This window comes from Anomaloglossus baeobatrachus, chromosome 6 (assembly GCF_048569485.1).
Source record: "Anomaloglossus baeobatrachus isolate aAnoBae1 chromosome 6, aAnoBae1.hap1, whole genome shotgun sequence".
Taxonomy (NCBI): Eukaryota; Metazoa; Chordata; class Amphibia; order Anura; family Aromobatidae; genus Anomaloglossus; species Anomaloglossus baeobatrachus.
This window is the reverse complement of record NC_134358.1, coordinates 413,712,701-413,735,453: the sequence shown is the minus strand read 5'-3', so window position 1 is coordinate 413,735,453 and position 22,753 is coordinate 413,712,701. Positions and strand designations below refer to the sequence as shown.

The following is a 22,753-nucleotide window of genomic DNA, read 5'->3' as shown; positions in this document are numbered from 1 at the left end:
TTGACCCCTCAACCATGGCATGAAATGACCTAACGCCTTTTCCACCGCCAGCAATTCCCTTGTATTCGAGGACTTTTGAACGTCTTCTCCAGACCATCGTCCCTGAATGAAATGAGCGTCCAGATGTGCCCCCCAACCGTAGAGACTGGCGTCGGTGGTTACCACCACGGGCTCTGGCGCCCTCCAAGGCACCCCTCTGCCCAAGTGGACTGGATCTAGCCACCAATAGAGGGACTGCATTGTGCGATGCTTGAGAACGATGAGTCTGTCTAGATGGTCCCCGTGAGCCGTCTGATGCTGTAAGATATTCCACTGCAGGACCCTGGTGTGTGCCTGAGCCCATCTGACGGCCGGGATGGTCGCAGTCAGGGAGCCCAGGAGGGACATCGCCCCCCGGAGAGTCAGACGCCGGTGCCTCAGAGTCCGGTCTATCTGGGACCGAAGGGCTTCCATTTTGGAAGGAGGCAACCGACAGAGTTGAGTGTCGGAGTCCCAAGTGAGTCCCAGAAACAGCTGAACCTTTAATGGAATTAATCTGGACTTTTCCTCGTTGATCAACCAGCCCAGCTCCCGCAGGGAAACTTGCACCTGCCGGAGAAGGGCCGCGCAATGAAGAGCCGAGGTGCCCACGATCAAGAAGTCGTCCAGATAAGGAATCAGAAGGACCTCTCTCTGACGCAGATATGCCGACATTTCTGCTATTATCTTCGTAAAAATCCTCGGGGCGATGGCCAGACCGAAGGGGAGGGCTTTGTATTGGAAATGGCAGACCCGACCGTCCATGTGGAGGGCTATCCTGAGGAAGCATTGGAAGAGAGAGTGGATTGGGACATGATGATATGCATCGCGTAAGTCTATGACAGCCATGTGACAGTGGGGATACAGATATTTCACTATGGACCGCACGGACTCCATCTTGAAGCTGTCTATTTGAAGGAACCGGTTGAGGGCTTTCAGGTTGATGATTGTGCGATAGGAACCGTCGGGCTTCCCTACCAGAAAGAGGGTGGAATAGAACCCTTCTCCCTGTTCCCTTGAGGGAACTTCCACTAGAACCCTCTTGGAGAGGAGGTGACGGACCTCTGCTTCCAATGCCAGCTGTTCCGCCGGGGAACGACGCAGAGGGGTAACCACGAATCGGTGAGGAGGAGGCCGAAGGAAGGGGAGCCGGAGGCCGGAGCGTATAAGGGCCAGTATCCATGCACTGGAGGAAATCCTTTCCCAGGCCGGAAGGAACTGAGAGAGCCTCCCTCCGACCTGGGAAAGCGAGTCACTTGGACGACTTATTTTGATCTTTTGAGGGGCCCTTGAACATGAACCCCTTTCCCTGAGTCTTTCTATCGGACCAGGTATTCCGATCCCGTGGTCGGGTGGGGCGGCGAACAGGCTTCCTCCGAAAGGACCGCCGTGAAGAAGGAAATGATGGAAAGGGAAAGCCGCCCTTCTTGTCGCTAGCTTTTTCCAGGATGTCATCCAGCACCGGCCCGAACAGGAATTCACCTTGACAAGGGATATTGCAGAGTTTAGACTTAGTCTGCAGATCCCCTGGCCAGCATTTCAGCCAGAGAGCCCTTCTAGCCGCATTGGAGAGGGATGCTGACTTTGCAGCCAACTTAGTGGAGTCCGCCGAGGCATCCGCAAGGAAGGCCGCCGCCCCCCGCAATTTGGAGAGGGAGGACGCAATCTCCTCCTTAGGTGCTCGGGATCTAAACTGGTCTTCCAGTTCGTCAATCCATATAGTCAGGGATCTAGCCGTACAGGTAGCCGCAATGGCGGGTCTTAGTCCTCCGGCAGCAGCTTCCCAGGTATTCTTTAGGAAGTGATCAGCTTTCTTATCTAATGGGTCTTTCAGGGAGCCCATGTCCTCAAATGGCAAGGCAAACTTTTTGGATGCCTTAGCGACAGCCACATCCAATTTTGGCGCCTTATCCCATGTGGAGCAGGAGGCCTCCTCAAACGGGTATTTTCTCTTAAAGGCGCCAGGAATGGAATGCTTCTTATCAGGTCTCTTCCATTCCCGGGCAATTAAGGCTTGTATTTTATCCACCACCGGGAAGGAGCGTCGTTTCTTCTGTTCCATGCCCCCAAACATCCTATCCTGGATAGACTTTTCAGGTTTCTCATCCGTGAGGCCCATGGTGGTCCTCACCGCCTTAACTAACTTCTTCATATTATCGAGTGGGAAGCACTGGCGACCCCCTGAGTCACTATCAGAGGAGGAGCGGGAAGTAGAGCCAGAGGAATCACATTCCCCATCAGACCTATCAGAGTCCTCGTGGACCGGCGAGGGAGCCCGAGAACCCCTAGCACTTTGTGCTCCAGACAGTGATCGGAGGGAGTCCCTGACCTCTTCCCGTATGAGGGACCTGAGGTCGGAGGCAAATCCTGGCTGTTCCTCTGACAAAGTTTGCTGAATGCAGCCTTTGCACAATCTCTTAGTCCAAGAACCAGCAAGTTCTTTACAGCACAAGGCACATTCCTTATGTCTAGATTTAGATAAACACTTCTTAGGTTTACTGCGCTCCTATAAAAAAAACAGACAATATGACCGCCATTAAAAGCGGAACATCTGAGGTGCACTCACCCACCGATGCCCAGAGGCTATACCGGTTCAGCAGGGCCCTCATCTGACTTCCGTCCTCTAGAAGGCCGTCTTCTGTCAGGAGAGTCAGGTTCCTTTCGTTTGGAGGACCGGTCATCCGTCCCCCCACGCTTGCCCCCTGAGCCAGCGACACTGTCCTCCTTTCCCCCCTTCTGCTGCCGCTTCAGGGAGGCTGTATCATGATCAGAGGGAGGTTTTGGAGAGGAGGGAGGCGAAGGAGACGCTGCCGACTGTTTGTCCGTCATGGCCACAGAGCACAGGCACCATAGAGACGATTGCCGCTCTAATTTTCAAAGACATGCTGGTGACTCCGCCCACTTCCGGCGGACGTCCCATCCGGCTCCACAGGCCGCACATTGGAACAAACGCGCGCCTGCGCACAGCCCGGACATCTCCTACCACTCCCAATATGGCGCTCCTCGGAAGCGCCACATCCTCAGCTGCCACGAGGACGCCCCGCAGGGATCGCAGCAGCCGCCCCCCCCATCTCGCCGGCACGCGCCCAGACACTGTGTCCTCCAGAGGCGGTATAGTCGCGGTTACATCTCTCCACTGACAGCACCTCAGCAAACAGGACGCCGGTAAGGAGAGGAGGGGGGGAGGAAGGGAAGGAGCCCGTGCGCAGACATAACCCCCGTGGGTATGCTGCGACGGGAGAGCCCTGCGGACAGGTCCCCTGGAGGATCCACTTACCTGCCCCGCAGGCTCCTGGCGCTCCAATCGGGCGCGCTGCACGCACTCCGGACCCCCATGGGTCTGATGCGGCAGCTCCACAGCCCCGCGGCCGATCGCAGCAGGACCCGTGCCGCTGCCAGAGCCGGTCGACCGGGCGCCGGACTTGAATCTTCGGCCCCTCAGGACCTTCTGGAATCGATTAGATCTCTGGAGGCTCCCTGTTCAAGGACAGGAAACCAACTGATGCGGGGAGAGGTGCCGCCCCTTTTTATTCTGGAGGTTTCCTGTCCTTGAAGGGCGGATCCCCTTTCTCGTGGTGCCGTCATGGGTGCTGGAAAAATGGCTCTTTGCCACTCTTCCATAAAGGCAGATTTGTGCAGTGTACGACTGATTGTTGTCCTATGAACAGACTCTCCCACCTCAGCAGCTGTAGATATCTGTATTTCATCCAGAGTGATCATGGGTCTCTTGGCTGCATCTCTGATCAGTCTTCTGATCCGGAGCTTGATAGATTTACAGTGGTATGATACTCCTTCCATTTCAATATGATCGCTTGCACAGGCGGCTTTAAACTTCTCCACAACAGTATCACGGACCTGCCTGTTGTGTTCCTTGGTCTTCATGATGCTATCTGCGCTTTAAACATGTTTGAAGCCTGAACTGTGGGAAAAGGTTGAAAAATTCAAGGGAGCCGAATACTTTTGCTACGCACTGTAACCTTTAGTATTTATTTTTACACTACCTCTAGATTGACCACATAAATTATAGGTGCATTTTTCACCTCTGCTCTCTCTTATCCGATGTTCTGCCTATGCAAGTATAAAGTATGTGAAGCTCATTTTGAATAGTACCATTTGTCACTCTCAAATTGGACATTTCTAGTGTTGATTACCAGTGAAATGCAGGACACCCTCCACCAGCTCCTTCCCTTCTACTTCTCTTTTTAGCTGCTTGAATTCTTCTGTAAGAAGCTCAATATGTTCCACATGTAAGACTTTACCTGCAGGACATAGTAAAAGAGAAAAACAGTTATCCCTAATCTCACATTATAGTAAATATCATATTTTTTGTTATCTATATGTTAAGGCAGATTGATTTCTGAACATTTTTGTAAAATCGTAGGATGCCCCTGCACAGAGGCCCTTCTATAAATGGGTCCTTACTCCATTTTGCCCAGTGACTACCATGTCTCTGAGAAAGCACCTTCAGGCAAAGAGACCTAGCAGTGACTTCTACGACAAGATCTCAGCCTGTATATAAAGGCCCCTTTACACATAGACTTTCTAGCGATCCCACCAGCGATCCCAACCTGGCCGGGATCGCTACAAAGTCTCGGGTGAGTCGCTGGTGAGCTGTCAAACAGGCATACCTGGCAAACGACGCAGCAGCGTTTAGAGACTTTCTAGCGATCCCGGACCTACAGAACGACCTAGCTAGTCATTGGGGACGTGTCAAAGCAGCTATTTGAAAGGGAAGTCGCTAAAGAAGTCGTTGTAACGGTGTCAAACACACCGATACATGCTGCACAGCGGGAAACAAAGGACCAAAAACTGTTCCTGAAAGATTTGTAGCGATCAGCGACCTCACAGCAGGGGCCAGGTCGCTGATGTGTGTCACACACTGCAATGTCGCTGGGGAGGTCGCTATTACGTCACAAAACCGGTGACGTTACAGCGATGTCGTTAGCGATGTTGCAGTGTGTAAAGGGGCCTTTAGGCTGGTTGCGATATCTGCATGTTCTTGCACCAGATTTCAAGCAGCCGTGGTTTTAAGTGGCCATATCTCTGCAGTCAAAGATACATACATTGCGGTGGATCTGAGGGCTTGGACTGGCAGCATGATTGGGATCTGTGGTGCCGTTGGGTCAGGACATTGGGCATATAATTGATTAGGCATAGAGGTACAATGTCTGATTGTCCATAACTGAGCCAGGTATGTACAGAGCTATAAAAAGGTAGAAAAAAGACCAAAGACCAAAGGGAAATGGGCTGTAAAATCAATATTTCAATCCCCAAAATCTCTTATATTACCCTTAAAGTAGGATTAAACATCTAGAAAAACTCCATCATAATGACCACAAAACAGTGTGTTTCAAACACACAAAAAGGAGTACAATTTTCCATAAAATATGATAATCTTTATTTAGATAATAGAATAAAAACACAAAAGTGTACAATATAATATTACATCGATTGTGAGGATAAAGGAGGACCTCTACCAAACCACCCCCCCCACAGTAGTATGTGTGTGTGCTTAATGAAAGCATATAATAATGCCTATGATACCCATGCAGACAGAGAAAGTCAGCATGTCCTAAACTTGATCAGTGAACAAATCTTGGGAAACTGCTGCATGGGAGCACATGAGCTCCAAAACTGGCCAGGGGTAAATGCCTATATCATAGTAAAAAAATAGCAACAATTGCAATAGTTAAATGCAACTTACCCATAAAGGACAGCAGGAGCGAAAAGCACACACAGTGGGGGGGGGGGGGGGGGAGAGGAACCGCAACTAATCCCGAACGCGTATCGCAATGCTTCCTCAGCAGGACGGAGGCAGGGACTTCCACCCCTGCCTCCGTCCTGCTGAGGAAGCATTGCGATTGGTTGCGGTTCCTCTTCCCCCCACTGCGTGTGCTTTTCGCTTTTCCCAAGATTTGTTCACTGATCAATTTTAGGACATGCTGACTTTCTCTGTCTGCATGGGTATCATAGGCATTATTATATGCTTTCATTAAGCACACACACATACTACTGTGGGGGGGGGGGGTGGTGGTTTGGTAGAGGTCCTCCTTTATCCTCACAATCGATGTAATATTATATTGTACACTTTTGTGTTTTTATTCTATTTTCTAAATAAAGATCATATTTTATGGAAAATTGTACTCCTTTTTGTGTGTTTGAAACACACCGTTTTGTAGAGCTATAAAAGGTGCTGCATATGTTACAAGAGAGTACCTGTCTTCTTCCCACAATAGAATGTTATGTCCATTAATAATCCAGAAACATAAGAAGTGGTGCCTTACACTAAAATGATAAAAACTTTGGCATGTCCTACATTAATGCTTAGGAAAAACAGAAACAACAGGTTTTAAAAAAAAACAAAACAGTAGATATTAATCACGACTAATAAAATGAAAAATTAAAAGATGAAGGATGGAGAATGTTGTCACACCCATTACCTTTCTGCTCGGCCAACTGCCACAACTCATGTGCTGCTTCTGCGGACAGAGCCATCGGATACTCCACAAGAACATGCTTACCGGCCTCCAGGAAACGCCTTCAAAAAGCAAGAACAAAACAAATATAATTAATGGGAAATTTAAAAACACATTCAGTTGTGCTGTATGGTCATCATGAGCTAGAGAAGCATGCAATGATAATTCTAAGATATAAACCTCTAGTAAAATAAAATATAAATATATAGAATCTCTCTATATCTATGTGTGTAAATATATATATATATATATATATATATATATATATATATATATATATATATATATATATATATGTCAGGGCCAGAAATATTTGGACAGTGACACAAGTTTTGTTATTTTAGCTGTTTACAAAAACATGTTCAGAAATACAATTATATATAATATGGGCTGAAAGTGCACACTCCCAGCTGCAATATGAGAGTTTTCACATCCAAATCGGAGAAAGAGTTTAGGAATCATAGCTCTGTAATGCATAGCCTCCTCTTTTTCAAGGGACCAAAAGTAAATGGACAAGGGACTCTAAGGGCTGCAATTAACTCTGGAGGTGTCTCCCTCGTTAACCTGTAATCACTGAAGTAGTTAAAAGGTCTGGGGTTGATTACAGGTGTGTGGTTTTGCATTTGGAAGCTGTTGCTGTGACCAGACAACATGCGGTCTAAGGAACTCTCAATTGAGGTGAAGCAGAACATCCTGAGGCTGAAAAAAAAGAAAAAATCCATCAGAGAGATAGCAGACATGCTTGGAGTAGCAAAATCAACAGTCGGGTACATTCTGAGAAAAAAGGAATTGACTGGTGAGCTTGGGAACTCAAAAAGGCCTGGGCGTCCACGGATGACAACAGTGGTGGATGATCGCCGCATACTTTCTTTGGTGAAGAAGAACCCGTTCACAACATCAACTGAAGTCCAGAACACTCTCAGTGAAGTAGGTGTATCTGTCTCTAAGTCAACAGTAAAGAGAAGACTCCATGAAAGTAAATACAAAGGGTTCACATCTAGATGCAAACCATTCATCAATTCCAAAAATAGACAGGCCAGAGTTAAATTTGCTGAAAAACACCTCATGAAGCCAGCTCAGTTCTGGAAAAGTATTCTATGGACAGATGAGACAAAGATCAACCTGTACCAGAATGATGGGAAGAAAAAAGTTTGGAGAAGAAAGGGAATGGCACATGATCCAAGGCACACCAGTGTTTGTAAAGAAATGTGTACAATTCCTACAATTTCTATCAGATATTTTTGTTCAAACCTTCAAATTAAACGTTACAATCTGCACTTGAATTCTGTTGTAGAGGTTTCATTTCAAATCCAATGTGGTGGCATGCAGAGCCCAACTCGCGAAAATTGTGTCACTGTCCAAATATTTCTGGACCTAACTGTATGTACATATATACAACTGTGCTCAAAAGTTTACATACCCCAGCAGATTTTTGCTTTCTTGGCCTTTTCTCAGAGAATATGAATGATTACACAAAATCTTTTTTTTCCTCTCGTGGTTAGTGGTTGGGTGAAGCCAGTTATTGTCAAACTACTGTGTTTTCTCTTTTTAAATCATAATGACAACCACCCAAATGACCCTGATTAAAACTTCACATACCCTGGTGATTTTGTCCTAATAACATGCATATAAGTGGAGACAAATGCGTTTGAATGACTAATAAAGGTAACATCCTCACCTGTGACCTGTTTGCTTGTAATCAGTTTGTGTGCATAAAGGTTGAGTGACTTTCTGGGATCCAGACAGACTTTTGTATCTTTCATCCAGCCACTGATGTTTCTGGATAGTTTGACAATAAATAGCTTCACCCAACCACTAATCATGAGTGTAAAAAAACGTTTGTGTTATTTATATTCTCTAAAAAAAAGGCCAAGAAAGAAAAAAATCTGCCTGGGTAAACTTCTGAGCAAAACTGTATACACCCCCTGACAGAAGTTCTGTCGCTTATCCATGTTATGTAAATAAAAACTTATAACCTGACTTTAAATTCATCCATTGGTTTTATAAATTACTCTTTTGAAAGCTGAAACCCTCCCAAATTTGGTTTAGGTTATGAAAATAAAGTTGCTGCAAAGCTGAAATATTGATCATGTTTTTAATCACTAACAAGCTGCCCTGAAAAAAAAACACTTTACTCCTATTCCATCCAAATAATCTTTTATTAGATCAGTCTACAACCACGCTCACAAAGAATGTAAGTTTGAAAGCCTCAAAGGCTTGGAATTCTATTTATTGCCTGGCTGTTACATTGTGTGGTATTGAGCGTTTTGTGTTACATTGCAATGTCAGTATTTAATATTGATGGTGAGAAGCCAATACTTGGAAAGAACAACACGGGTCAATGATCAATTCAGGAAGCCTGCAGTGGAACTAGCAGATAAAGCCGCTGATTGGACTAGCGGTTAAAAAGCTGAATGTGAGCTCATTGCTATCTTTTAAAGTACAACTGACATTAAGCAAATTTATTATATATAATGCTATGTGCCACGGAAAACCTGTGGATTTATCTGGAATTTCCAGGGGGCAGCTGCGGTAAACCTTCGGACAAACCTGCGGCAAAATCCACGGTATGTTGTCCCGTGGGCACATAGCCTAATAGTTGCTACAAATAGATGCTGACCAGTAGGCCCCCCCGAGATCCCCACCACACACACACACACACACACACACACACTAATTGGGCAAAATATCACTATGACATGTGCTTGCTGTATGCAGTGCGCATATAGAGTGGTGCATACACTCTAAATCACAGAGCGGTGAATAGAGTCATACACTTATACCACTGTGTGTGCACACTGCATAAAATAATAATTATATTTATTCATTTATTTATATGGCATTATTAATTCCACAGTGCTTTACATACATTGGCAACTCTGTGCCCATCAGGGCTCACAATCTAATTTCCCTATCAGTATGTCTTTGAAGTGTGGGAGGAAATCAGAACCTGTTGGAAACCCACACAAATACAGGGAGAACATACAACTCCTTGCAGAGGTCCTTGGTGGGATTTGAACCCAGGACCTCAGCTAACCATTGAGCCACCGTGCCGCACCTCAGAGCTGTGTTTTGTGTGATCAGTGTCTAAGGATCTTGACCTTCAAAGATATTTGCAGTATCCGATCTAGTGTTTTTCTTCTGTATGTACTGCAGGTCTCCAGCACTAATCACTAAAGCTGGTGTCACACATAACGACGACGACAACGACGTCGCTGCTACGTCACCATTTTCTGTGACGTTGCAGCGACGTCCCGTCGCTGTCGCTGTGTGTGACATCCAGCAACGACCTGGCCCCTGCTGTGAGGTCGCCGGTCGTTGCTGAATGTCCAGCTTCATTTTTTGGTCGTCACTCTCCCGCTGTGACACACACATCGCTGTGTGTGACAGCGAGAGAGCGACGAAATGAAGCGATCAGGAGCCGGCACTGGCAGCTGCGGTAAGCTGTAACCAGCGTAAACATCGGGTAACCAAGGGAAGACCTTTCCCTGGTTACCCGATGTTTACGCTGGTTACCAGCCTCCGCTCTTGCTGCCAGTGCCGGCTCCTGCACTGTGACATGTGGCTGCAGTATGCATCGGGTAATTAACCCGATGTATACTGTAGCAAGGAGAGCAAGGAGCCAGCGCTAAGCAGTGCGCGCGGCTCCCTGCTCTCTGCACTGACATGTAGCTGCAGCACACATCGGGTTAATTAACCCGATGTGTGCTGCAGGAGAGCAAGGAGCCAGCGCTAAGCGCGGCTCCCTGCTCTCTGAACTGTGACATGTAGCTGCAGCACACATCGGGTTAATTAACCCGATGTGTGCTGCAGGAGAGCAAGGAGCCAGCGCTAAGCGCGGCTCCCTGCTCTCTGAACATGTAGCACAGCGACCTTATGATCGCTGCTTCTGCTGTGTTTGACAGCTAAGCAGCGATCATAACAGCGACTTACAAGGTCGCTGTTACGTCACCGAAAATGGTGACGTAACAGCGACGTCGTTGTCGCTGTCGTTTAGTGTGACACCAGCTTAACTCGTTTGAGTAACACTTTCCATAGTCGTGAGATGCCCATCGGCCAAACCTACTTTCAGCTCTGCACTCTTGGTTCAGCCTAACGTTAGTGTGTTTTTCGCAGAATGAGTAATCTACTACCAAACTGTATAGGGGTGGCTTATCTCTACTAGAACAAAAGGACTGTGCAAGTCTAAATCGTGCAGTTAGGGGGAGATCAGGAGCCCCTCATAAATAAGACATGGTATGGCAGATTCTGCTGAACATGGCAGGTTTGGCCTCTTTATCAATAAAGTGATTGGACAGCTTCACTGAACCGAGTTGTTCTTATCAAGTATTGGCAGAATGGAACTCACAACCTGCCTGAAAAAACACAAGTACAATGAAGTACAATAGAACAGGTCAGGTCAGGATCAGTTCACACCTCCATTTCTGAATTCTGTTTTGTTCTAGGATGTGTTTGTTATAGAATGAAAATAAAGACATTGGGGGAATTATATTAAGTGCTGTCAGTGCGGCAGAAAGCTAAGTCTATGCCGGTCATGGGCTAGCATAGGTTGGCACTATAATGTCCACTTTCTTGAGTGAATTGTGATAAATTTACAGGGACAAATGTAGCACCACCCCCTTCTATTTTGCGTCTAATTATTTAAAAATTACAGTAAGTAGCAGAGAAACGCTGAAATAATTGACAATCTGCAGATTCAAATCTACAAGGAGAAAATAAGCAACGTGTGCATGAGACTTCTGGATCCTCATTCACTTTGCTCGCAACTGCGCAGAAAAAAAAAATACAACAAATCTGCAACCTGTGCACAGGAGCTTACTGTCTTCTAAAAGCCGGCTCTAATCGTTTACTAGAGTCTAGATACCGGCTGTATGTGGAATAATTGATCTCATTACCTGATGCTTTGTTCGTGGTTCTTATTGTCTGTACAAATGAAAGCTGCATCCACCTTATTGCTCTGCAGCGCCTCCTCCAGGCTGAGTTGCTTCACACCATTAAATTCACCAAGATCCCTTCTGAAGTAGGAAGACAACGCTTATTAGCAAATATTATAAGCTGAAACATAACTGCCTACCACACAATGATCCGGCCGTATACTACTCGCACACCGACAATGAAACTGACCGAGACACGAAGCCTTGAAGTTTGAGGCTCTCTGATGGACTGGACTGCGGGGGGCTTAGGAGGTCTCTGACTCTCACAGAGCCAGCAATGCCAATTCCCACAACTACTGCACCAAACATTGCGCTGGCCTGCAAGAAAGAAAATAAATAAATAAATAAATAAATAAATAAAGCTCAAAATAGGTTTTCTCCAAATGAAGTCCTTTTTCAGAATATTCTGTAATGTAACTAAATAAATTATCTACCTATTACTCTGTCTTATGTCTAATTATACAGAAAAAGATACAAGACATATTTCAAAATGCATAATATACAATAATAAGAAAATACATTACAATCCATAAATAATGATTTTAAGTTAATTTTTTACCTATTATGTCTATACTTAATTCTACACACAAAGATAAAAGGACACATTTAAAAATGTATATATACAATAATATAATAAAGAATTATTTATGGATTGATTCCAATGGAAAAGAAGTCACCCAAGCACCAACAGTTTCTTCCTCTAGATGGCGATCTCGCTCTTCCGATATATCCCAGTTACACACTGGATATAGTATTCTGCATCGCATACGACTTGGCCCAGTGACCAGTACAGGATGCAGGCAATCTTAATTATGGGATTAACTAACACACACACACACAATTATAACAATCCCTAGATTGGGCTACACAATATAGTTTTCGGTTCCTTATGAACAGAGCTATCTGAGTCTTGAAAAACAGGATTCATTCCATAATATGAGGAAGTGGATCTTGTTCTCCGCAGCAATTTTTGTGAGAATGTCAGGGAATTCCTCTTTTTATATTATTTTATCACACGCTCGATAGAAAATAGTCAAATAAAGCATATTCAGGAGCTGATTCAAATTCAGAACCAAGAGATGGTTGTAAATCTGTATCACTGAGACATGACAGCAGTGTATTAGAAGTTGGGGTTCAACCTCTTGGGTCAATACTGATCTCGAGTATGAGGGTGATCATGAGCTGTATCACTTTGCACACTGGCACCTCCAGCACCCAGCTATGTGGAACAACGGCAACAAAGCTCCATTCAAGTGAAGAGTAAGGGGAAAGCTAAGCAGCAGGTAGATAAGTGGTAGTCCTGGTTCAGACAGTCGTATAATCCTCTAACTGACCGCACAAATTCTGACCCAAACCTACATATAGAAGGTTGAAAGTACGGGTGAAGAGAAACGGGACAATCTGGCCATTGTGGTCGTTATGTAGACTGTGAAATATGGCTATAGGAACCTGACCCTAGTACAAGAGGTTAGTCCCACACTGACCAGAAAATGGTGTCATGACCTGCCATCACTGGAGAAAATTAGAAAACCTGTTTAATAATTACAGCAGCTTTGGGGAACTGAGGCTCTAAAGAGGTAAAAAAATTAGTGATGAGTGAGCACTCCCATGCTCGGGTGCTATGTACTCATAAGGAGCAGTTGGACGTTTGGATGGGTGCAGCTCGATCACCCGAGTATAATGGATGTCAATGGGGGACTCTAGCATCTTTCCAAGAAATCTTCTGGAAAAATGCTTGAGTTCCCCAACGACTTTCATTATACTCGGGTACTTGAGTCGTGCCCATCTGAGAATCCAACTGCTCATTACGAATACCGAGCATGGGAGAACTCATTCATCACAAATAGAAATGTATCCTACCTCTTCATGAAGGTTTCTCAAACAACCACCTAAAGGACATAAAGGAGATGTTCTGCTGGCTGTCGCTGGGAATAGTCGTCAGACAGCTAAGATGACCTCCTATAATACAGCTGGTCTTGAACAAAAAATTCAGAGTGCAGAACAAGCTAGCAGCATATAGTCAACAGTAAATGCGGGATGACTTCAGCTCTGAAGCCTGCAGAATTGTGATACATGATGTAACTCAGTAGAAAACTAGTAAAGCAAAATTTACAGAGTTACAGAACTTTTTATACAGCTTTATTCTACATACAGTTGGGTTCAGAAATATTTGGACAAGAAGAGAAGTTTCAGTATTTTAGCTGTTAACTAAAACATATTCAAGATACAGTTATATAATCAATATAGACATTAGCTGCAGACTCTCAGCTTCAATTTGAGGATATTCTCATCATTATTGGAGTAAGGGTTTAGGAATTACAGATCTTTAACATGCAGCTGCCTCTTTTTAAGGGACCAAAATTAATAGGTCAAACATCTCAAAAGCTCTTTAATGGGCTGCTTATATATTTCTTCATTAATCCATCATCAATTAAGCAGGTAAAAGGTCTGGAGCGGATTCCAGATGTGACATTTGCATTTGGAAGCTGTTGCTGTGAACCCAAAAAATGGAGGTTAAGGAGCTCTCAATGTAAGAGAAACAGATCATTAGGCTGGGAAAAAAAGAAGAAATCCATCAGAGAGATAGCAGAAATATTAGAAGTGGTGAAATCAATAGTTTGGTACATATTACAAAAAAACAACGAAACCCCCCCCCCCCCCCCCGCACTGATGAGACTGGGAAGTCAAAAAGGCCTGGATGTCCAGAGAAGACGACAGTAGTGGAAGAACACAATACTTTCCATGGTGAAGAAAATCCCCTTCACAACAGCCACCCATGTGAAGAACACTCTCCAGGGAGTAGGTGTTTGTACACACTGGAGTATAATTTCTGCTGTGGCACATGGAGTTGCAAGCAAATCAGAGGAGATGCGAAAATCATTAAGTAGCGTCTGTTAATAAAGTTAGTTTGGCAGGATCTAATCCAGCGAGACTAGCGTAGCGTGAATGTGTGCTACATCAGTCTTGATGAGTCTGCCCCATAAGCTTTAACAAAAAAAGTGTCTGAAGACGGACATGTACTTTAATCCCAGTCCAATAACACACTCCTCATGAATGGTAGGTATGCAAGTGGTTGTTCATTAGTATTTTGTACCTGGGCCAAACATTAACGAGAGAGCAAGTGGTGTTTTTTTTTTTGTTAAAAGTGCTTTTAATTTCAGAGTAAGGACTCCCAAGACAATGAGGACCCCTACAACTACACAATCAGAGGTCTGTCTCTGGCGCATAGTTGAACACCTTTTTCCAGGATCAAGGGTGTCAAACTCAAGGTCCATGTGCCAAATTCAACCTACTACATCACTTTACGTGGTCCGCTCGCTGGGTTGCTAAAAAAAAAAAAAAACAAAACAAAACAGGCTGCTTTTCTTTGCCGTCCAGTCAGGCAGAAAAAAAAATCACCGTCCATGATTTTTTAACATTTTCCGCCATTTTGTACTGCGCATGCACTACAGAGGCTGTCATATACAGTACAAACGATAGATGCTAGAACACGTGGGCTCCTGATAGGTGTGACGTCATTTCCGTCACGTTTGTTACCCAATCACAGCTGACGTATAGTTCTACTACCCAGTGACACGTATCATATAATCCCACTACCCAATGGCAGCTGTCGTATAGATCTACTACCCAGTGACACCCGTTGTATAGTCCTAGCACCTGGGGACAGCTGTGGTATAGCCCTAGTACCAGGAACAAGGGTACAAGAGGCCCTTTGAAGGCAACCATAATGCTGATATGGCAGTCAGTGAAAATGAGTGACACCCTGGACCTAGATATTAGTCAGAGGGGATGTGCTGTGCAGCTGAGAATCAGATTGAGGATAATAATACAGGAACAACCATGTATGAGTTTCTATATGCAGTACGGTTGGTAAGTGTATGGAAGACACTGTTTTGTAAGAGGCAAAGCTGCCAACATAGGCTCTTCTTTAATCAGCAACTGGGCGATTACTAAAACTGCATGGTCGGTATAGATTAGAAAATATTTGTTACACCCAGAAACATATGGCCTTAACTGTACAACATTTAATTTTTACATGGTAAACCTAGAAGTACATAAGGTGTTCATGTATCAAGTACTCATCTTAAAGAACATACATTTGGAATGGTCAATTTTATGGTGTATTACGGTAGATGGCAAATGGAAGTGTGCCAAATTTCCCTCATGCCTGGCCAATAATGTCTTAAGTTCTTTCTTCAGTTTGCAGGATAAGAAATTATAGGGTTCACTAAAAGGCAAAATGGCTCAAAAGTTGCATTTTTCTTGTCTTGTTAGGGAGTAACCATGTTAACTTGTATTTTAATCAATAGTATTCATGAAAGTAGGAAACTTTGTAATATATCTTATAAGAATCCGATTCCTTTACTTCTTGGATTTCATTTTTCACTCAATTTATTGGTAAAATCTGTAAAATATATATTTATTGAAGATAGATTTTAATATTAGTGAGGTTAGTGATGCCGGTTGGTGCTTTTAAAATGCTATGGAGAGGGTGTGGAAGAGTACGGAAAAGTTAGAGGAAGACACAGACATTCGGCTGGAAGTTCTCCTGAAACAACAGTTCTCCATGAAACTTTATGAGCACCAACTGTCCTCTCTCTGTAATGGGAAAGTCTGTACTCACTGAAGACAGATTTTACCTGTGGACTGAAAATTCAGAATGAAAGATCAGTCCAGAATGAGAGAGAAAAGGATTTCTCTAAAATTTCTCTAAAATTAAAGTTTCTTATGTTCATGGGTAGTATCGATTTAAAAAAAAAACAAACCAAAAAAAACCAAACAAACAATGGTTACTCTTAACATTTTATTTGTGCTTCTTTCTCATGTACTACCGGATCTAATATGCATGTAAAAGTTGTCATGAACGTCAAGTGTTTTTCATAAGTTTTAATTGGTTATATTTATAACATGTATTTTCTGGCATTTTTCATATCATAACAAATGCTCAGGAAAAACACCAGCTAAAAAGCTACACTTATAATGCTGCATCTTGGAAAAACAAACAAAAACAAACAAAAAAAAGCACAACTGGTTCAAAAGAAAAACAAAAAGCACAGCCAAAAATGCTATGGTATGACAGGTTTACAAGAGGGATCAGTTTAGAAAAAGAAAAAAAAAAAAACATTGAATGGTAAAAAAGTTATATCCAGGACTTTCCAAACAACAATAAACATAAATTGGCAATGTGAAGAAATTGGTTATTGTTGCCAGAACTGCTAAAATTGATTCCATCTTGAAGAGACATGCTGGAAAAAAGGGGCAAATGTCAATCAAGCCACTTGGTGGGGCAGCACTTATTTAATGATTGAGCGATTGCTTGAGCTGAAACCTTTTCTTGTAGGATATGGCCAACTGTCAGGTAACACTAAATGAAGGTCATTGAACACAGGTGGCTGAATGAAGGAATTGCCTCATCACCCATTTACAGTGACTAAAAAGCTCAGGATTCAACTCCCGGTATTTTCATAAAGGAGTGGAAGAAATTGATATTTTGCCTGTCCCAAAGAGGAGGTTTAATCGGAGATGGCATTTCTGCTTCAATGAAACGGAGAATGACACTGCTATTAGAAAATAAAATTCTTCTGGCAGCTGTTTATATTGCTTGACGTTCAACAGCTTACCAAAGGAAAAGAAGCTCTGAGAGAGGAAGCAGTTAGGATGAGTGGCCTACAGGACTACCAAGAGCAAGGGGACTTGGGTCCTGACAGTGCTACTGCTGCCGTATCTTCAACCTCATCAGATGTGGAGTTTAATTTTGAAATGTATTTGGATGACATGGAGCAGGAAAGCGTTGCCGCAAGGAAGAAGATTCAACTCCCATAGCAATCAGATTTATCATATTTCAGCAAAATTTTTCACTTGCCCTTAAAGAAGTAGAAGAGCTCAATCGTTCATTAAAGGGAACCTGTCATCAGATTTTTACCTATTAAACTAAAAGAATCACCTTCTGCAGCTCATGGGCTGCATTCTATGAAGGTGTATCTTGGCCCTGACTCCCCTTCCAGACCCCAAAAATAACTATAAAACTTTGCCGTTAGGTATGCTAATTACCTGTATTGGCCAGATGGACTAGCTCATTTTCTGCTCCTTTCCCCCCTCCTGCCTCTGATCGCCGTCCTCCTTTCTAGATTGACGGGATGACGCTTCCGTCATCCTCCTCTTTGCATTTTCAAATCTCGCGCCTGTGCAGTTAGGTCGGCTCGCGCAGGCGCAGGTCGCTCTGCCATATCGCGGGCAGAGCAGAAAACAGCTTCCCTCGCTCGCGCTGGTGAGCTAAATGTGCAGGCGCGAGATTATGAGCGGGTACGTGGATGGCGCTGGTTAGGTTGGCGCTTTGCCTCCAACCCAAGTTAGTATAGAGAGGTTGTTCTCTAGCTTTAAAATAATGAGGTCATCTGCGAAGGAGGATCTGATGGAGGTGATACTATTTCTCAGAACAAATTCATAAGACGCCACAAATGTTATTCCATACATTTGTTGAAAACCGTTTTTTCCCCACTTACTGCATAGCGTATGGCAGATTTACAATGTATTAAAGTTTTTTGTGTCCTAAACTTGTATCCAATAAATATTTTTATGTTCTATCTAAACAGCTTGATTATTGCATTATAATAATGAGTAAAAGCCTGATGTTACCATTTTGCTACAGTAAATTTATCACAAACATGAGTCATGTATGAGGGAGTCGGAGTTGTGGAGTCAGAGTCAGGGAAATTGAGGAGTCAGAGGTTTGGCTTACCGACCCCACAGCCCTGGGAAATACAGTGGAACCTTGGTTTAAGAGTGTTTTGCAAGACAAGCAAAGCTTTTTACAAATTTGTAACTTGGTTTAAGAGCAATAATTTGCAAGAAGAGCAAATACTCACAGTGTACACTTCCGCTTTTCTCCTTTCACCACACTCTGACCCGCTCTGGAGGTAACTTTCTGTACATATGTACTGTATGCAATATACCACTGTACAATACAGTATATACTATATAGCATGTCTATCAATTTGCATTTATGGATACAGTATTGTACTTTCCTATTGCTAACCAGTGCAGCACATTGCTGATACTGCACCTCTCACACACCAACAATTCCATTGTAAGCTAACCTGCAGTTTAATGTTTTTTATGTTTTTCCTGTACAGTATTATGTATTAATGTACTGTAATCATTTTATATGAATACACTACATTATATTGTATTACTGTAATAATCTTAATTACTTACCGGTAATGGGATTTTCAGAAGCCCATGACAGCACCACCTGAGAGATAGGTTCCGCCCACATCAGGACAGGAAACCCACTGATAAAAAGGCGGTACCTCTCCTCCACATCAGTAGGTTTACAGAGCCAGAGAGGACCAGCAAAACACAAACAAAAATGTTAAATCACACCACCACCAAAGGAATACACCATTAACTCTAACACTCCCCGAACGGTGCCCATAACCAGTGAATAGGGGGGGGGAACTAAGGGTGCTGTCATGGGCTTGTGAAAATCCCATTACCGGTAAGTAATTAAGATTTTTCCCTTTCGCCCATGACAGCACCACCTGAGAGATTCTAGAGACCAAATCACCTTAGGGAGGGACCACCGCCTGTAATACCCGTCTACCAAGAAGGGTCGGCCGTGGAGGACAAGTCAAGTCTATAGTGACAGAAAAAGGTAGAGAAAGAGGACCAAGTGGCGGCCCTGCATATATCATCAATAGACACCTCTGCCCGCTCAGCTCAGTAGTAGAAAGTGACCCAGTGGAAAGGCCTTAATCTGCAGGGGAACTGGCACTCCCTTAGCGGAGTAGGTCAGCGACATAGCATCCCGGGCCTACCTAGCCAAGGTGCTTGTAGATACGATCTAGGGAAAGTCCGGGGGCTGTAAAATAACAAAAACAAGGCCTGAGATTCTCGCAATTCCCTGGTCCTATCTAAGTAGGTTATAAGGGCAAGTCTTACATCCAAGCTATGGAGCCTGTCCACTTTGCCATTGGAAAGAGGGTCACAATGGAAGGCAGAATAAATTTCTGGGACCTGTGAAGGGCTTGACCACTTTAGGCTATGAGGGATCTGTACGCAATACCACCTTATCGACCAAAATTTGGGTATATGGATGGACAATGGAGAGAGCCTGTAGGTCACCCACCCGTCTAGCGGAGGTCAAGCAATGAGTAGTACCACCTTCAGGGTCTTGGCGGGAACATCTGAAAGGGGCTCAATGGGGTGTCTATAAGGGCATCAAGGACAAGATTTAATCCCAGGGAGGCATGCGAGGAGAAGGGACAGGAGTCGCTCTAGAACAGGATTTAATGAACCTGCTAATCCATCTATTCTCTGAGGTTATGTTTATAGAGGGCTCCTAGGGCCAAAACTTGTACCTTCAAGGTGCTAGTGGATAAGTTCAATCCAACCCTTACTGAAGGATTTCCAGGATGGCCGGGAAGAGAGGGGGACCCCGATCTGTGCCCAGGAAACTTACTGGATTTTTCACCAGACCCTTCCCTAAATACCAGTGGCGACCGGCTTCCTACTTTTAAGGAGAGTTTTACTAAATTCTCAGGAGAATCCCTGTGCTAGGAGCAGCCGCCTTTCAAATGCCACGCTGTCAAGTGGAGGGTAGGAGCCTTGGGTTGGCACATTGGTCCCTGGACTAGTAGGTCTGTCCTGTCCGGCAGTATCCAAGGGTCTGATATTGCCAGTCTTTGGAGCCAACAGAACCAGGCTCTTTTTGGCCAGAAGTGAGCTATGAGGATAATGAGGGTCTCTTCTTCCCGAACCTTCCTGAGCACCGCCGGAAGAAGAACGAGGGGTGGAAAGGCATATAGAAGACCCTGTGACCAGGGGATCGGCATTGCATCTATTGTCATGGGATGACCCCTGGCTGATTTTATTGAAGTTAGTTCACTGAAGTTTGAGGACTGAGTCCTCACATGATCGTCCCATAGTCCTTGTAACAGGTGAGTTCTCAGGTAAGCTCCCCAGTCTAAGTGACCTGCATCTGTTGGGATGATATCCGTGATGTTGGGACACCCGGACACCCCTGCGGACAATAGAGTTAAGTCCTGCCAGAAGGACAGAGAAAGCAACACCTTTGGATCCAAGCGGAGTCTCATATCCAAGAAGCCTCCTGACTGTTGCTGTCAGACCAGGACCTCTATCTGAAGGGATCTCATATCTATCTGAGCCCAAGGAACTGTGGGGATGCAGGATGTGAGGGTCCCCACAAGAGACATAGCCTGTCTGAGGGTCATGACTGGTTTTTCAATCGCCAAGGTGACCAGGGATTGTGACTTCAGTATCTGCTCCTCCAGGAGAAGACTTCTGAGCGACTGAATCCAGGATCAGCCCCAAGAAAGACCAACACTGTTGAGGTTTGTGTTCTAGATTTTTCCTGATTTGTGATCCACCCTAAGTGCTCTAGGATGGAGATCACTATTCTTTTCTCTCCCTGTCATATAGATGTTATAATAAAATACCCCCGAGGGGGCGACTTCAGCTGTAATGTCAGCCCTTTTGCAATGATCTGTAGAATCCACGGGCTGGAGGAAACAGTCTCAAGGAAGAGGGAGAGCCTCCCCCCACTGGGATGGTGGAGTCATTGAAGGCCTCGTGGCTTGGTAGAGGATGATGGATCAAACATAATCCCGAGGACCTCTTCCGTCTATCCTTCCAGGAGTTCTGGTCTCTGGGAGGCTCCTTATGGAAAATTGCTTCCTCCAAAACGGACGGCCACGAGGGAATGGAGTTCTTACAGCTGGAATCCTTGTTTATTGTTTGCCGCTTTGGACAGAAGGTCATCCTGTTGTGATCCAAACAAAAGGTCTCCTTCATAAGGTATCCTGCATAGTCTGTTCCTGGACTGTATGTCTCCCCTTCCAGCATTTCAACTATAGGGCCCTTCTGGCTGAATTGGAAAGAGCTGCTACCTTTGCAGATAATTTGAGCGAGTCGATGGAAGCATCCGCTAGAAGTCTGCCGCCCCCTGTATACGTGGAAATGAGGAAATAATGTCCTTACTAGACACGGTACCCTTAAGTTAGTCTAATTGTTGGACCCAGACCATTATGGACCTTATTACACATGTACCTGCCACCGCCGGGCAAAGAGCTCCTGCTGCAGCCTTTCAGGTACCACGAGCCTGCATTCCAGGCCTCCAACATGAGGTCTTGTGTGGATTCAGGATCTTTATCATCCACCAGCCCCATAGTGGAGTGGACAGCTTCCACTAGGGGTGTCACCTCAGAGGATGGGAAGCATAGTCTGCCGTCCATGTCTGAGGAAGATGAGGAATCCAAGGCTGAGGAAGAGGCAGGTGAAAATTTTCTGGAAGCCCGTTCAGAGCCGCCTGATTTCTCTGAAGTTCCCCCATCATTCCTAGTGGATTGTTTATGTGTTTCCCTGACTTCAGCACGGATAACATCTCTCAACTCAGCCTTGCGGCGTGGTGCTTCCATACATAAGCCAAAACCAAAGAGTAAGAGATGCAGTTTCCTTCTACTAAAATTACCCCTTTTTTTTTTTCCAGCTTGTATGGCTGAGAACAGAGAACAATAGACGTTAGTTTCCATATTACAATAGTTTCTTACCTAGCCTGTTAAGGTTGACAATAGAGAATAGTGGATGTGGTTCCCCCATATTATAACAGCCTTTTCTTGGTTAGTAATAGCTGACAACAGAGAATAAAAGCAGTAGTTCTCCCACATTATAACAGTTATTCTATGACTTGTAAGATTGACAACAAGGGATAATAGTTGCAGCCTCTCTATACCAAGAACAGTTGTGTATAATGGCTGACAACAGAGAACAATAGAAGCAGTCTTTCTGGTGCTGAGGGATTCGCTTATTTACACTTTACAACATCTGGAATGATATAATTATAAACTATGTATCTTTGATCACACCTAGAGTGTCACAATGGTATATTAAGCTTTTTGTGGTAACATTGTGTGGTGTTTTTTTTAACAGTGCTTTGGGATTTTTTGGCCAGGCACCACCCTTCCTCAGTGAGAGGACAGTAACCACCTGATCCACATAGCACAATCTGGACCAGAACTGAGAATCACAAGAGATACAACAGTCCAAGCCTCCCAATATAGCCAGGGTTACAGGCGCACCACAACACCCAGCATATAGCCAGGGTTACAGGCGCACCACAACACCCAGCATATAGCCAGGGTTACAGGCGCACCACAACACCCAGCATATAGCTAGGGTTACAGGCGCACCACAACACTCAGCAGCCTCTTTTTTTTTTTGTTCATTTAAGACAAGACAGGGAGCAATCAGTCTACAGCAGATGTTCTCACTTGGACACTGATTCACTGAGACAAGTTCATGTTTCCT

At 44.5% G+C, this 22,753-nt stretch overlaps 1 protein-coding gene across 5 annotated transcripts in view; it reads right to left on the bottom strand.

Annotated features, from left to right (window-relative positions):
• Positions 1–22,753, bottom strand: part of BLVRA (biliverdin reductase A) — a 53,709-nt gene that overhangs the window by 22,636 nt on the left and 8,320 nt on the right. For 2 of the 5 annotated variants that reach the window (XM_075316609.1, XM_075316608.1), the window contains exons 2-5: positions 11,619–11,746; positions 11,390–11,509; positions 6,459–6,556; positions 4,170–4,277 (exon numbers count right to left, since the gene is read on the bottom strand). In XM_075316609.1, coding sequence (XP_075172724.1) covers positions 4,170–4,277; positions 6,459–6,556; positions 11,390–11,509; positions 11,619–11,737 — 445 coding nt within the window. In that variant the 5' untranslated portion in view covers positions 11,738–11,746. Of the gene's footprint in view, positions 1–4,169; positions 4,278–6,458; positions 6,557–11,389; positions 11,510–11,618; positions 11,747–12,105; positions 12,214–22,753 lie in introns of those variants that run through there. The other 3 variants (XM_075316606.1, XM_075316607.1, XM_075316610.1) reach the window with 3 other exon arrangements.